Raw genomic sequence first — 14,438 nt, forward strand, 5'->3', positions numbered from 1 at the left:
TTTTTGTCCCTTAAATAACCTACAGAGTAAGTTTATGAATTTAAACCCAAAATGTCTGCCATGCCACCCCATCACCTGAAAAGGGAAAAGGCTGTGACACAGGCTAAGAAAAGAAGAGGAGGAGGAGGAGGGAGAAGAGGGTAGAGAAGGAAAGATGGGGCCGAAGAGAGAGACTGCCTTCGATCACTTGCTGGCTTTGTCGGAAGGTGCCTTTAACCTGCTTAGAAATCAGAATAAGGCTTCTAAATGTTAATTCTCCATTGCTTTAAATTAGGATGTTAATTTGAGTAAGAATCCATACTAATGTGTTGTTTGTGGAAGGGATGAAGAGAGGAGGTTGTGGGAAGCCAGATTACAGTAGACCTTATGGAGCAACTGAGGCATGTTAACAGCTGAGCAAGGAAACATGTGCGTGTGTGTGTGTGCATGTACATGGTTGTACAAAATGTGCCTGTCATGTGATGCTTCTGGATGACAAAGTAAATTAATTGTGTGAAATAGTATGGTAGTGAAAGAGCTACCTTCAGATCAGTATTAGTGCTGTTGATTTTATTGTGCATTGATATTTTTTTTTTTTTTTTTTTTTGAGACAGAGTCTCACTATATCGCCCTTGGTAGAGTTCTGTGGCATCACAGCTCACAGCAACCTCACAAACTCATGGGCTTAAGCAATTCTCTTGCCTCAGCAGCTAGGACTACAGGCATCCACCACAACACCTGGCTGTTTTTTTGTCATTGTTGTTTAGCAGACCTGGGCCGGGTTCGAACCTTCCAGCCCCAGTGTATATAATCGGTGCCCCAAACACTGAGCTACAGGCGCTGAGCCTGTGCATTGATTATTAATTTAGCTATTTAGTAGAAGCACCTGGGGAATTTAAGCCCATGCCTTGACACCACCCACAATTGAATAAAAATTTCTGGATTTCTATGGGTGGGGCCAGAGCATCTGCATTTTAAAAAGCTAATTAGAGGATTCTGATGTACAAGGAAAGTTGGAACCTCGTCCTTCTCATATTACATACAAATGGAAATAGCCCCAAAGAAGTTAAGTGGTTAGGCAGCTATTTGATGCAGTAGTAGAGCCAAAACCATGTTAATAATTTGAATTAAGTCTTTTTTTTCGACATTTACAGAGATGATCAGGTAGTATTTCTTTTTTTTTTAATCTGTTAATATGGTGAAATACATTGGTTAACTTTCAAATGTTAAACCAGCCTTGTATTCCTAATATAAACCCCACTTGGTCATGACGTAGTATCCTTTTGACATATTACTATTTTATAGATTGCTACTATTTTGTTAAAGATTTTTACATCTATATTCATGAGAAACATTGGTCTGCAGTTTTCTTATAATGTATTTTTCAGATTTTAGTATCAGGATTATGTTGACCTCATAAAACAAGATGGAGAGTGTTTTCTCTTTTATTTTCTGAAAATGTTCGTATAAGATTTTAATTATTTCTTCCTTAAATGTTTGATAGAATTAACCAGGAGTTTTCTTTATGGAAAGAGTTTTGATAGCTAATTAATTTTTTTTTTTTTTTTGAGACGTTTTCACTTTGTTGCTCTCCACAGAGTGCTGTGCCATCATAGCTTACAGCAACCTCCAACTCTTGGGCTCAAGCAATCTTGCCTCAGCCTTCTGAGTATCTGGGATTGTAGGTGCCTGTCACAAAGCCTGGCTATTTTTTTTTAGAGATGGGGTCTCGCTTTTGCTCAGGCTGGCCTTGAATTCGATCCACCTGCCACAGCCTCCCAGAGTGCTAGAAATACAGGCATGAGCCACTGCATCTAGCCTTTAATTCAGTCTTTTGAATGGCTGGCTCTAGGCCTATTCAGATTGTCTCTTTTTGTGTCTTTTTTGATAAATTATATCTTTCAAGAAATTTTCTATTTCATTAGAGTTTTCTTACTTATTGGCAAAAAGATTTTTATGATTTATATTTAAATCATATTTATAGAATTAGTATTAATGTAGCTTCTTTCATATTGATGGGTAATTTACATGTTCCCTTTTTTTGATCTGCTAATTTTAATCGTAAGAGCCAACATTAGGTTTTGTTAACTTTCTTGTTTTTTATTTTGTTGGCTTCTGCTTTTACCTTTATTATTTCCTTCTACTTTGAGTTTAATTTGACTTTTCCTAGCTTCTTTAAGTAAACTTATATTACTTAAATCTTTCTCAGAGATTACCTTTAAAGCTACAAATATGTGTCTAAGCACTTTCTTCACTGCATTTCACAAATTTTGATATCACAATTTAGTTTGAGATATTTTCTAATTTCCTTTATGGTTTCTTCCTTGACCAATGGATTATTTGTGTTCTTTATTTTCCAAATATTTATACTTTTTTAAAATTGGAGACTGGATCTTTCTTTGTTGCCTGGGCACAAAGACAGTAACATTGTAGTTCACCTTCACAGCAACTTCAGACTCCTGGGCTCAAATGATCCTTTTGCCTCAGCCTCCGAAGTAGCTGGGACTACAAGCACCCAACACAATGCTGAGCTACTTTTTCTATTTTTAGTAGATATGGGGGTCTCACTGTGTTGTTCAGGCTGATCTCAAACTCCTGATTTCAAGCAATCCTCTCACCTTAGCCTCCCACAGTGCTAGGATTATAGGTGTGAGCCACCACACTGGCCCATGTTTGGAGCTTTTAAAGGTATCTTTTGATTATTGATTTCAATTTTGAGTATCCTATAATCTAAGATATATTCCAAGTACAATTCATAGAATTCACATTTGTCTGCAGTGCAGGGTGTGGTGTACTACATTTATAAATTACATCAGTGCGGTTTTAAGTGTTCAGACATTTAAGTCCTTGTAGTTGTTCCGGTCCATTTTTTCTATTACTAAGAGAAGGTTGTTAAAATAAATTATGATTGAGAATTTATTTCCCCCTACTTACTATGAGCTTTTGCCTCATAAATTTAGAGGCTCTAATGCATATACGCATTTGTGAATGTCATTATCTTCCTGATCAATTTACCATACTATCATTATGATATGTCTTTTTATCTCTGGCAATAATTTATGTCTTGAGGGCAATGCCTGTGGCTCAGTGAGCAGGGCACTGGCCCCATATACTGAGGGTGGTAGGTTCAAACCCAGCCCCGGCCAAACTGCAACAAAAAAATAGCTGTGTGTTGTGGCTGGCACCTGTAGTCCCAGCTACTTGGAGACTGGGGCAAGAGAATCGCCTAAGCCCAGGAGCTGGAGGTTGCTTGTGAGCTGTGAGCTGTGACGCCACAGCACTCTACCAAGGGTGACAAAGTGAGACTCTGTTTCTAAAAAATAAAAATAAAAATAAAATTTATGTCTTGAAGTCTTCTCTGTCTGATATTAATAGCAGTACACCAATTTTCTTATGCTTTCTGTTTGCGTAGTATATCCTATTCTGGCATTTTCCAATCTCTGTATTTATAGCTAACAGATGTCTCTTATAGACAGAGCATAGCTAGATCTTCCCTTTTTTTATTCAGTCTAATAATCTTTGCCCTTTTTTAAAGAATAAAATGTAAAATTTATTTTAGATTTAATTCCATTTCTGTTCTGTCCCATTACTATTGTTACTACGTTTTTCTTCTATATGTATCTTAAACCCAGTAATACAGTGTTGCATTTTTGCTTCATGTAATCAGTTATCAAAGAAATTAAGAATGTGTAGAGAAACTGTTAAACTTGTCCTTCTATTTTCTGTATCTTTGTTTCTTTCCACAGATTCTGGTTTCCATCTAGTGTCATTTCCAGTTAGCTCAGAGGAACTCCTTTATAGTGGTTCTCAACCTTCATAATGCCGTGGCCCTTTAATATAGTTCCTCATGTTGTTGTGACCCCCCAACCATAAAATTATTTTTGTTGCTACTTCATAACTGTAATTTTGCTACTGTTACGAATCATAATGTAAATATTTGATATGCAGGATATATTTTCATTATTGCAAAGGGGTGGCGACCCACAGTTTGAGAACCGCTGCTTTAGAACGTTCTTTTTCTTATTGGCAGCAAAATCTCACGTTTTGTTTTTCTGAAGTTTCTTTCTCCTTCATCATTATAGGATATTTTCTCTAAATAGGATTCTCAGTTGACCATTACTTTTTCTTTCAGCACTTTAAAAACGTCATTCCAGTGTCTTCTGGCTTCCATTTTTCTGTTTGGAATGAAGTCACACTTCCTAGCGTCATTCTCTGGTGCGTCAGAGCTTGTTTCCTCTGGCTGCTGTCTGGATTATCTTTATTATATCTTTGTTTTTTAGCAATTTGGCTATGATGCACCTAGAATTCGTTTTCTTGGTATTAATATTTATCCTGCTTAAAGTTTGCTGATCTCCTTGAATATGTGATTCTAGTTTTTTACTTCTTCATGTATTTTTCTGCCACATCCTTAGACTCCAGTTGCCTGGAAGTCAGATACGCTTGTATTGTCATACAGATCACTTGCCCTCAATATTTTTTCTCTCTTTTCATTAGCTCTATCTTCACTTCATTGGTCCTTCTCCTTTCTCTAAGGTGCTATTAGGCCTATCCATGGACTTTTTATTTCAGATCATTTCGTTTGTGAGTTCTGGAATACCCATTTGATGCTTTCCCATATTATTCATTTCTCTGTTTACTCATTCAATGCATTGTTTCCTTTGAGTTTCCTTTGAGTTACTGAACACGTAAAAAGCAGCTGCTTTTAAATCCTTGTTTGCTAATCTGGGTCATCTCAAGGTCTCTGAGTTTCTCTTTTTTTCTCTTGGGTATAGACTACATTTTTCTATTTTTTTCTGATGAATCACTGTTTTTTAATTATATAAAATCACTATTTTGTATTGTAAAATGGAGACTGGGCACTATATTGTAGAGACACTGGATCATGTTATTCTTCTCTAAAGAATATTAATCTTTGTTTTACTGGGCAAATTATTGGTGATAACGTAAAACGTGTGTAACCTTGTCTTTGTGCTTTGCTAGGATGAATATATAATCTTATTCCTAAGATGCAGCCTTTTTTCCTAAATGTGGCCCTTCCGGTGTTTCTGTGGAAGAACTGAAGTGTTTACCAAACCCTGCTGATGTGGCAGGTTCTGAACTTTGTGTCCCCTGACTCAAATGTTCTTTTCTGCCTATTACATTTCATGTTAGAGCTTATGCCTGGTTCCAGAGTCAGCTGAGAATGTAAGGGGAAGTTACCCAGCTTTGGGGCTGGCCTCCTTTCTGGGACCTCCTCTTTCAGTGGGCAATCATGAGACTCTGTCCTAGAGACTCCTCAAGCCAGAAGGCTACATTGCAGGGGACACCTTGTAAACAAGGACGGCAGTGTGATTTTCTTCTTTTAAGGTTCAGTCCCTGTACTTGATGCCTACTTCCAGCATTTTCAGACAGTTGCTTTTTATATTTTGCTTAGAGATTATAATTGTTACCTGAGCCAGGATTTTCCCCATACACATTACTCTGCAATTACTACAGCGAGAAATCTAGTCCTTTACCCTTTAGAATGCTTTAAATGCTCTTGCATTTAGAATCATTGAAAATCCATTCGACTGTGCAGAAAGGAACTTAAAACACTTGTCTTCAATGCTTGTGAACAGTGGGATCATTGTCATACTTAAAACCCAGCATAAATGGCAAAAGGCATTTATGACCTCAGCATCCAGGCATAAATAGTACTACTGAAAAGGAGTCTTTGTGTCATAATGAAAAATGCATGTTATTAACAGATTCTAACTATATAAATTGTATAATTGGGCCAGTAGCGTAATAAATTTTGTGTAAAAGCTTTGTCATTTATGTTATTTGGCTTGTATGAAGTCTTACAGATATTTGTAACACTGTTACAAATAATTACTGCCACTAAAATTGACACCATTAGCACTTGAGGTGTCCAGGTGACACCACCTTTGCCCAGTTAATTAGAAAACTCTGTTGCTATGTCAGAGGAAAATAGTATTAAAAATTCCACATTAGGGTGGCGCCTGTGGCTCAAGGAGTAGGGCACCGGTCCCATATGCCGGAGGTGGCGGGTTCAAACCCAGCCCTGGCCAAAAACCACAAAAAAAAAAAAAAAAATTCCACATTAGTTGCTGGATAAAGGAGACTTTAGTTGTGTAAAGGCCTTTCTTACAAAACTTTAGTTCCAAGAAAGTGGTCTTCCCAATCATCCAATGAACTATTTCTTAGAAAGTCCTGGCCAGGTGCAGTGGCTCAGACCTATAATCCCAGCACATTGGGAGGCTGAGGACACAGAATCACTCGAGGCCAGGAGGTAAAGACCATCATGGGCAACATTTAAAATTGAAAAATTAAGGGGGTGAAGTGGCATGTACCTGTCATCCCAGTGACTTGGGAGGCTAAAGCAGGAGAATTGCTTGAGCCCAGGAGTTTGAGGTTGCTGTGAGCTGTGATGACACCACTGTACTCTGGCCTGGGCAACAGAGAGAGATTCTGTCTCACTCAGTCAACAACAAACGTTTTAAAGTCCTGAGTCTTGGTGGAACAGGGCAGTTTGATCCTACCAGATAATCTGGATAATCTGTCTGTGCCCAGCCACGAGGAAGGGTGTTGGCAGCAGGTGCTGCTCCTGTTACCACCCTCATGGGTGCCACAGCTTCTCTCCCCTGACGTGCTTTTGAACTCATTTTCACAGGTCTGATGCGCTCAAGGGTCCGGGGGGCTGATGCTGCCCAAGCCAAAGTCCTGACCTTTCTGGACAGTCACTGTGAGTGCAATGAGCACTGGCTAGAGCCCCTCCTGGAGAGGGTAGCCGAGGTGAGATGCTGAGGAGGGACAGTGGGATGGTGGACCTGGGGCATGGCCCTGGGAGAGAGGGCACACTGGCTGGCTCTGGTGTTCTTGGTGCTGGAATGAAAAGAAAATGCCTCTGGGAAGAAGTTTGTTCCGGGAGAGTCTTATTGGCTATAGGAATGTCTCAGTAGGAGAAATGGTCAGTTGATAAATGGTGGACAAGGATCAGTAAAGGCAGGTGAAAGCCCAGTTCATTTTTAAGATTGCCCCTTTCTTGGGAGTATCTCCTCTTTGCCTGCAGCTTCATAAAATGTTTAAAGCAGTGTGGTGCCAGCTGATGGGCCTGTGGAGCGGGGTCTTGCTGAGGAAGCCACCTGTGTGCTCAGACTGCTTTTAGCGAGAAGTTCAGGTTAGCACACCAGGCGTCTAGGCTCCAGGGGTAGGAAGCAGTGGAAACCACATGGGAACCACTTGGGGCTGTTAGTGCAGTGGTTCTCAACCTTCCTAACACCGCAAACCTTTAATACAGCCCAAAGGAGTCGCAACCCACAGGCTGAGAACCACTGTCTTAGCAGGTGACCCATAGCTACGCTTCCTATACCTCTGTCTTCTAGAAGCATCATTGCTACATTTGGCCTTTTGTTGTTTCTCTTGCCTTCTGCTGGTTTTATTTTATTTATTTTATTTCTTTCCTTTCTCCTAAGGAAAGCACTTCCTTGGGGGTGATAAAGCAAACTTAATAAAAGGAAATAGAAAATGAACAAGTCTTTTCTGCCTAAGTGTAGCAGGAATGGTGGATAGGCCGTTGCTATGTCCACCATAAGCTGCTACCAATTGTGAAAATCATATTTACTACACTTTATTGAGTTTGAACTAGTTGCATTTTGTACATTAGCTCTTTGTTTCATTTTTATCTTTGGGTTTTGTGGGGTTTTTTATTTTGTTTTGTTTTTGCTATAGTTTTTTGAGGTAGGGCCTTGCTCTGTTGCTCAGTCTGGAATCCACTGGCACAATCATAGCTCACTAACTGCAGCTTTGAACTCCTGGACTCACGTGATTCTCTTGCCTCAGTCTCCTGAGTAGTTAGGACTACAGGCTCACACCATCACACCCAGCTGATTTCTTTTACTTTTTTGTAGAGACAAGGGTTTGCTATGTTGTTCAGGCTGATCTTGAACTCATTTCTGAGCTCAAGCAGTCCTCTGGCTTTGGCCTCCCACAGTGTTGGGATTGCAGGCGTGAGCCAGCATGCCTGGTCTTGGCATTATCTTTAATGCACACATTATCCCCATTTAACAGACAAGCAAACTGATGTTCGGGGGACTTTAATAACATATCCAAAAATCTTACTGGTGGCAGAGCCAAGACTGCAAAGCAGTTTTGTTAAATCTCGGAACCCTTCCTCGCCTATGTGCACACACCTACACTGAAGATGAGCCCGTCCCAGAATTCCTACCCCACCGGCCACTCTCCCAGGGGTGTTGACTCTGCTGGGCTGTCCCAGGAGAGCAGTGCTGAAACCAGAGCTGCTCACTTCTGGGGTCACTTCTCAGAACTATTTTCAATACTAAAAAGAGAAAGTTTTAAGGTTATTAATTCTCATTATTGTTAGTCTTATCAAAGGAAATGTAAAGCAAATTATGATTTTGATTCCCACACCTGGGGCCAGACCAGCAGTTCTCAACCTGTGGATCGCGACCCCTTTGGGGTTTGAATGACCCTTTCACAGGAGTCACCTAAGACCATAGGGCTGGCACCATAATGTACTTATGCGGACCGGAAAACACGTTTCCCATGGTCTTAGGAACCGAGACACCGCTCCTCTGTCCAGCTTCAGGGTCTGCCCACATACAAGTGCCCGGAGTGATGCACCCTCGCACCAACCCCATCACAAACACCCCATACAAATATAGGTGTGTGTGACAGGGCTGTCACCATAATGTACTTATGTGGACCAGTCACACGTGTGTAGAGAGCAGCTACAGTAGCAAAATTACAGTTATGAAGTACCAACGAAAATAATTTTATAGTTGGGGGTCACCACAATGTGAGGGACTGGATTAAAGGGTCGTGGCATTAGGAAGGTTGAGAACCACTGGGCCAGACGGAGCCAGTGGAGGGAGGTCTCATTCTGCCCTTCAGAGAGCCATGCGGTTTGTTTTTCACTGTAAATTTGCACCTGGGTAGTGCTGGAACTTTACAATATTAGTGTGTTCCTTACTGTGTTCCTCTGATGTATTGTGTTCTTAGCTCTGTGAATTCTGTTATGCAATTGTTTCTCTAAATCTTTCTTCTTGCCAGTAAGGGTTCTTTACACAGCTTGAGTACAGCATTCCTTGGGTCTGTTCTCAGCATGAGGCAGACTCCCAGTGTCTCTCACCCGCCCCAGTCACTGGGTTTAGGGAGCTCAAAGAAGCTATATTCACAAACTCATGCCCACAACTATGGCAAGGTAGCATAAAGGGATGACTCAATCTGGGGAGAGGATCACAGATAAGGCAGACTTAGAATCTGGAATTCTCTGGTTGATTTGGTTTGCCATCTGCTGTAATAATATTGACACTCTCCACATCACACACACACACATACACACCCATGTATAGTCATAGAAATACATTCCTAATTGTGTTACATGGCCATTTTTGTCATCACTCATCTGCTCCTGAGGCTTACTGCAGCTCACAAATTGATAATAACTTATGTTAAATCTAAGCTGAGCTTAGATTCTGTGAGAATGCAAGCTACCCTGTGGTTGAAATTCTGGTATTTGGGAAACAGAAGAGGACCCTGGAGACACTTTGGCATAGTCCAGCAGTTCTCAACCTGTGGGTCGCGACCCCTTTTTAACAAGGAAATACATTGCGACATTAGGAAGATTGAGAACCACTGGCTGAACAGGTAGGTGAACTGTCCCAGGGCCATCGGTATCTTCGAGCTCCATGGACCTGTGCCTGCTCCATAGTCACTCTTGGCATCTCTTGCACAGACCATGGCCTGTCAGGTGATAGCTGAGAGTGAGACTAAATTTCTAGGTTCCGGAGGGGGCTGGGTCCTCATGGACTTAGGGTGGCAGGGGGTGAGTGGTTTGCTCTGTGACTGCCTAACACTAATGCCTTCTTGGGGGTGTGTGTGTGTTTTTGTTTTGTTTCGTTTTGACCCTACTACTTCTTATCTTTTCTTTATTTGTGTTTTAGGACAGGACTCGGGTTGTGTCACCCATCATTGATGTCATTAACATGGACAACTTTCAGTATGTGGGGGCATCTGCTGACCTGAAGGGCGGTAGGTGTCCATCATGGTTCCCTGTCCAGTTCGTCCTGTCTACACCTGCATCTGATCCCCCGCCTCCCTTGCTAGGAGTGACAGTAACAATAGTGTTCACACCACAGTATGTGCACCCTGAGTGCAGAGCGCCTGTGCGCTAACACACAGGACTGCAGAGAGAGAGAGAAACAGGCTTGCTCCTCCCAGAGCGCTTCCTAGGCTTCCTGCACCCCTCTCATCTCCTCCACCTCCTGTTGCTTTTGTGAGCCACATGGTCAGTGAACAGAGAGGATGTCCTTTCTGATCAGAGGAGATGAAGTCCTCCCATTGACGTCAGGGATGAGGTGAGCTGCCTTCATACAGCAGAGTATGAAGAGCTCCACAGAGTGGAGGGTTTCTGGGGCTAAAGGGGCCAGAACTGTCTTTGCCATGTCTGCCCACCCCAGCAGTTTCACTGGCAGCCTGTATCTATCTCCTAGTCAACTAGTTCTTCCCCTTACACATGTCTTGGTTGCTGACCTGTCTTCCCCAGCCCAGCCACCCACATCTTGCTTCACCCCCAAGCAACATTTTGTCTGAATAATTCCTGTGGATCCTCACAGCCTCCAAGGGTGACCCCTCAAACCCCTGCCCCAGAGAGCCCTAAGAGTGATCAGTCTCTTTACCCTCTTAATAATGATCAAAAGCCCAAAGAGCCTGTACTTGTGGTGGGCTGTGTCAGCATGTGCTGTGTTAGCCATCAAAGTCCAAAAATCATTAAAACACAAGCACATGCCCCATTCTCCACTGTCCTGCAGCCCCTGCAAAACTCTGCCATGTACTTCTGATGGCGTGAGATACAAAGAGGCATGTGAGGGTTCTTTGTGTAAATACAAAAGTAGTTTTGACATCACAGCACCTCAAAAGGCTCTGTGGACTCCCAGGGGCGTGGGGACCACATCTAGAGAGCTGCTGTTCCCATAAAAGTGTGTCAGGCTGCGGGGTGCCCAGTCACACCACCTGGCCCGTCAGGAGCCATTGCTGAGTGCTACCCAGGAGTCACACCACCTGCCCTATCAGGAGTCCCTGCTGAGGGCTGTCCAGGATCATACCACACACACTTCAGTGGCTGCCCAGGAGTTACATCACCCGCCCTGTCACTGGCTCCCCAGGAGTCACATCACCTGCCCCGTCAGGAGCCACTGCTGAGGCCTACCACTACTCACACTACCAGCCCTGTCATTGGCTGCCCAGTAGTCACAACTCCCATCCTGTCATTGGCTGCTCAGGAGTCACACCACCTACCCTGTCAGAAGCCACTGCTGAGGGCTGCCCAGGAGTCATACCCCCTGCCCTGTCATTGGCTGCCCAGGAGTCACATCACCCACCTTGTCAGTGGCTGCCCAGGAGTCAGCCATGTCTCGTCCAGCTCTTACGCTTTGTTCCAGTCTCCTAGGACTGGGGCAGGTAGAAGGGATGACCATGCCCAGAGGGCTCTGCTACAGCTCAGTAATAAATGCTTTACCCTCTGAAACTCAGCACGTTGGCAGCCTTGTCTGTGAGGACTGAGCTGAGAGCCAAGAAGCCAGCAAAGGCTACTCCCAGCAGCTAAAAGATGCCACACATCTCTGCTTTGTGCTTCTGTAATTTATTCAGTAGAAATTTAGCGGGTGGCTGGCTGTCAGACCTGTTGATTCTTTATATCTGAAGTTGGTAAGCTCTTTTCCAACTGTTCAGCATCCTAGTTTATGTAAAACGAGGGGCTTTTATTCTCATCTCCTAACATTTTTAACTGATTAGAAGATGGACTGTTCCAGACAGACTCCACATTGGGCAGAAGATCAACTGGCAGTCTAATGTCAAAAAAAAAAAGAAGATAGACCAATTCTGAAATTGGGTCTTAACCTTGGGAATCAGAATGCTGGGACTATTTAGTGATATTGGACCATTCTCCTGGCTATCTCGGACTTTGGTCCTACCTGCCCCTGGTGGGCCCTGTCATCATGAACAGGCTATCTCACTTCTGCTCCTCAGCTTCCCAAGCTGGGAAATGTGATGGTCATGCCAGGCGCACAGCGTGTGATAAGGTTAGAGCAGTAGGTGTGAGGTCAGCGACGTCAGTGTGCGCAGCCCCTACCCACAAGGGCACACTCTGGAGGTCAGGAAAGATAACAAATGGTGAAAAATAAAGTGGGGATTGTTAAAGGTAACAGACCCTTAGGTAGCCAGAAAGCTTTCGTTTTCACACTCATTCCCCTGAGTGTAAAAGAGTTGAGATCAGATGGCCTGTGTCTCTCCCAAAGGAGCTGCTTGAGTTAGAGCCTGGGTGTGGAGCTGAGAGGCTCTGTGTGGGGTGCAGGCCTCCTGCAGGTCAGAAGATCAGGGACCACATTCATGGAACATTTTATGAAATTCCTTTAGGAAAAAAAAGCACAGATAAAACATTCCTAGTAGAACTTTAATATAGCTTATCTCTTTGGATCATATTAATAAATAATAAATATCAAAAAATAAAGTTAATAGTGCATCAATCGGCTTTTGGCGTGCTCCGTTAATAAAGCAGACAGGATGTTTTTCTGGTTTGACTTCACATGATTTGGGGTACTTCATCAAGGCCAGCTCAGGGCCCTGCCTGAGTTTCCTCTGTGAGCATTGCCATCCCCACTGCCTGGCCCCTGGGCCACTCATTCCCTCTTCCCCTGGCCTCTTCTGCTTCACACTGAGGGAGCCCTGACATATGTGTGACTAGCCCAGGTGTCTGAGGGGCCCCCACCTTCCATCCTCCCATCAGTGTAGCTATCTAGATAGACCAACCCTGAATTCAAAGCACATAGGTGAAAAGTCCAAACTTGGGGATTGCAAAAGCTGTGTGGACAAGTCTGATGGCAGAGAGTTTAAAAGCCTTGGGATTGAAAGGTAGATGGCCCTAGAATAATTAGGTTTGGCTGTCTAACCTTGAACTGTAAATGCAGCACTACAAGCTGCGTGTTTGCCAAGAAATGGTCCTGATCAACCAGGTGGGGGGTGTGCTGGCTTGAAGTACGCAAGGTACATTACCTTGTGAACAAGACCTTGACCTGAGGCCCTGCAAACATCCAAACCAAGCCCAGGTACCAGGCCCAGGCACTCCGAGCATCCTTGGTGGCCTGTGAATTCTAAGCATGAAATGGGACAAGTGCAAATTTGTCAGAAATTGCAGCTTATTGCCCAGTTTTACAACTTTCTTTGGCTCCTTACCCTCTGAAAGTTTTCACACTCCCACTTCTTTCTGTTCCATTCATGCCACAACTATAGCTGGGGTTGCAGTCAAGAGATAACAAAGTGGTCAAGTTCGTGGCCCAAGGAACCGGTAACACCCAGGCGCTTCCGAAGCCTTCTCTTCCCCACTGAGAGGCTGCAGGTGCGGTGGCCAATCACCACCTTGGGTGCTTCCTTCCTTCCTTGCTCCTCAAAGCCAGGGCTGTGCACTGGCCTTGTCACAGAGATCCCTTGCCATTTGTGTCTGTTCTTCACTCCAGCATTAGAAAAGCCTGGTCCACATTTTGGGGTGGGAATAGAGGATTTCAGTGTACACCCTCCCCCGGTTCTAACCGCTGCTCTCTGCCCTCCACGCCTTCCTCACGTTGTCCTGCTCTATTTTGGTTTGATGGAATCCCATCCAGTGTTGGATGTTTGTAAGCTGTGCAGGTAGGGTGTTGGGACAAACGGCCAGTCTCTTGTCAGTGCCCTGTCTCTTTTCTCACCACAGGTTTTGATTGGAACTTGGTGTTCAAGTGGGATTACATGACACCTGAGCAGAGACGGGCCCGGCAGGGGAACCCGGTTGCCCCAATAAAGTAAGTGCTAGGCATCCTGCAAGGTGCCCCTCCCAGGTGAGACCCCAGGCTCTGGTCCCTCTGCTGGGCCAGTGTTCCCCAGAGACCTGCTTAGGCCGTTTACCTGCTGCCAGGCCACAGCATAAGGTCCTTTGAGGTTCTTTTTCTCAGATGAAGTCCAACATACATCTCTAAGGCGTATCTGCCCACTGTTTATAATGGGGAGCATGTTCGCTTGCTGAGGGGGATCCCTGATCTCAGGGATCAGGTGGACTGGTGGGCCAGCTCAGGTGTGGGCTACCCCCACTTATCAGTAAGTCATTGCTGTCCTGTCAGGCCCTGGAGAAGGGGCCTCGTGCTCACAAGCCCCTGCTTTAAGGCTCCTGGGCCATACTGTGAGATTGGGGTCTAGAGTCAGGTGGCTTCTCTGCCTGGGGGCATAGCCAAGGAAAGTGGTGTCTGTAGCGCACGCTGCTGGCTTGTATCTGCCTGCATTTTCCCATCATCTCTGATGCGAACAAAGTAGGGGGCTCGGTACACTGTGTGCCTGTATCAGCCCCTCCTCACGGAATGGACATGGGGCCACTGGCCGGAGCCACCCTACTGAGCACTCTGGAGTGTGCTTGGGACTTGGTGCCTGTCCTTGCTCAC

The 14,438-nt window shown here is 44.2% G+C and overlaps 1 protein-coding gene across 2 annotated transcripts in view; it reads left to right on the forward strand.

Moving 5' to 3' along the window:
• GALNT2 (polypeptide N-acetylgalactosaminyltransferase 2) overlaps positions 1–14,438 on the forward strand; it is a 247,658-nt gene that overhangs the window by 192,472 nt on the left and 40,748 nt on the right. For both annotated transcript variants that reach the window (XM_053605148.1, XM_053605149.1), the window contains 3 exons: positions 6,632–6,753; positions 9,924–10,011; positions 13,721–13,808. In XM_053605148.1, the coding sequence (XP_053461123.1) occupies positions 6,632–6,753; positions 9,924–10,011; positions 13,721–13,808 (298 nt within the window). The remainder of the gene's footprint in view (positions 1–6,631; positions 6,754–9,923; positions 10,012–13,720; positions 13,809–14,438) is intronic.

This window comes from Nycticebus coucang, chromosome 10 (assembly GCF_027406575.1).
Source record: "Nycticebus coucang isolate mNycCou1 chromosome 10, mNycCou1.pri, whole genome shotgun sequence".
In the NCBI taxonomy this organism is placed as follows: Eukaryota; Metazoa; Chordata; class Mammalia; order Primates; family Lorisidae; genus Nycticebus; species Nycticebus coucang.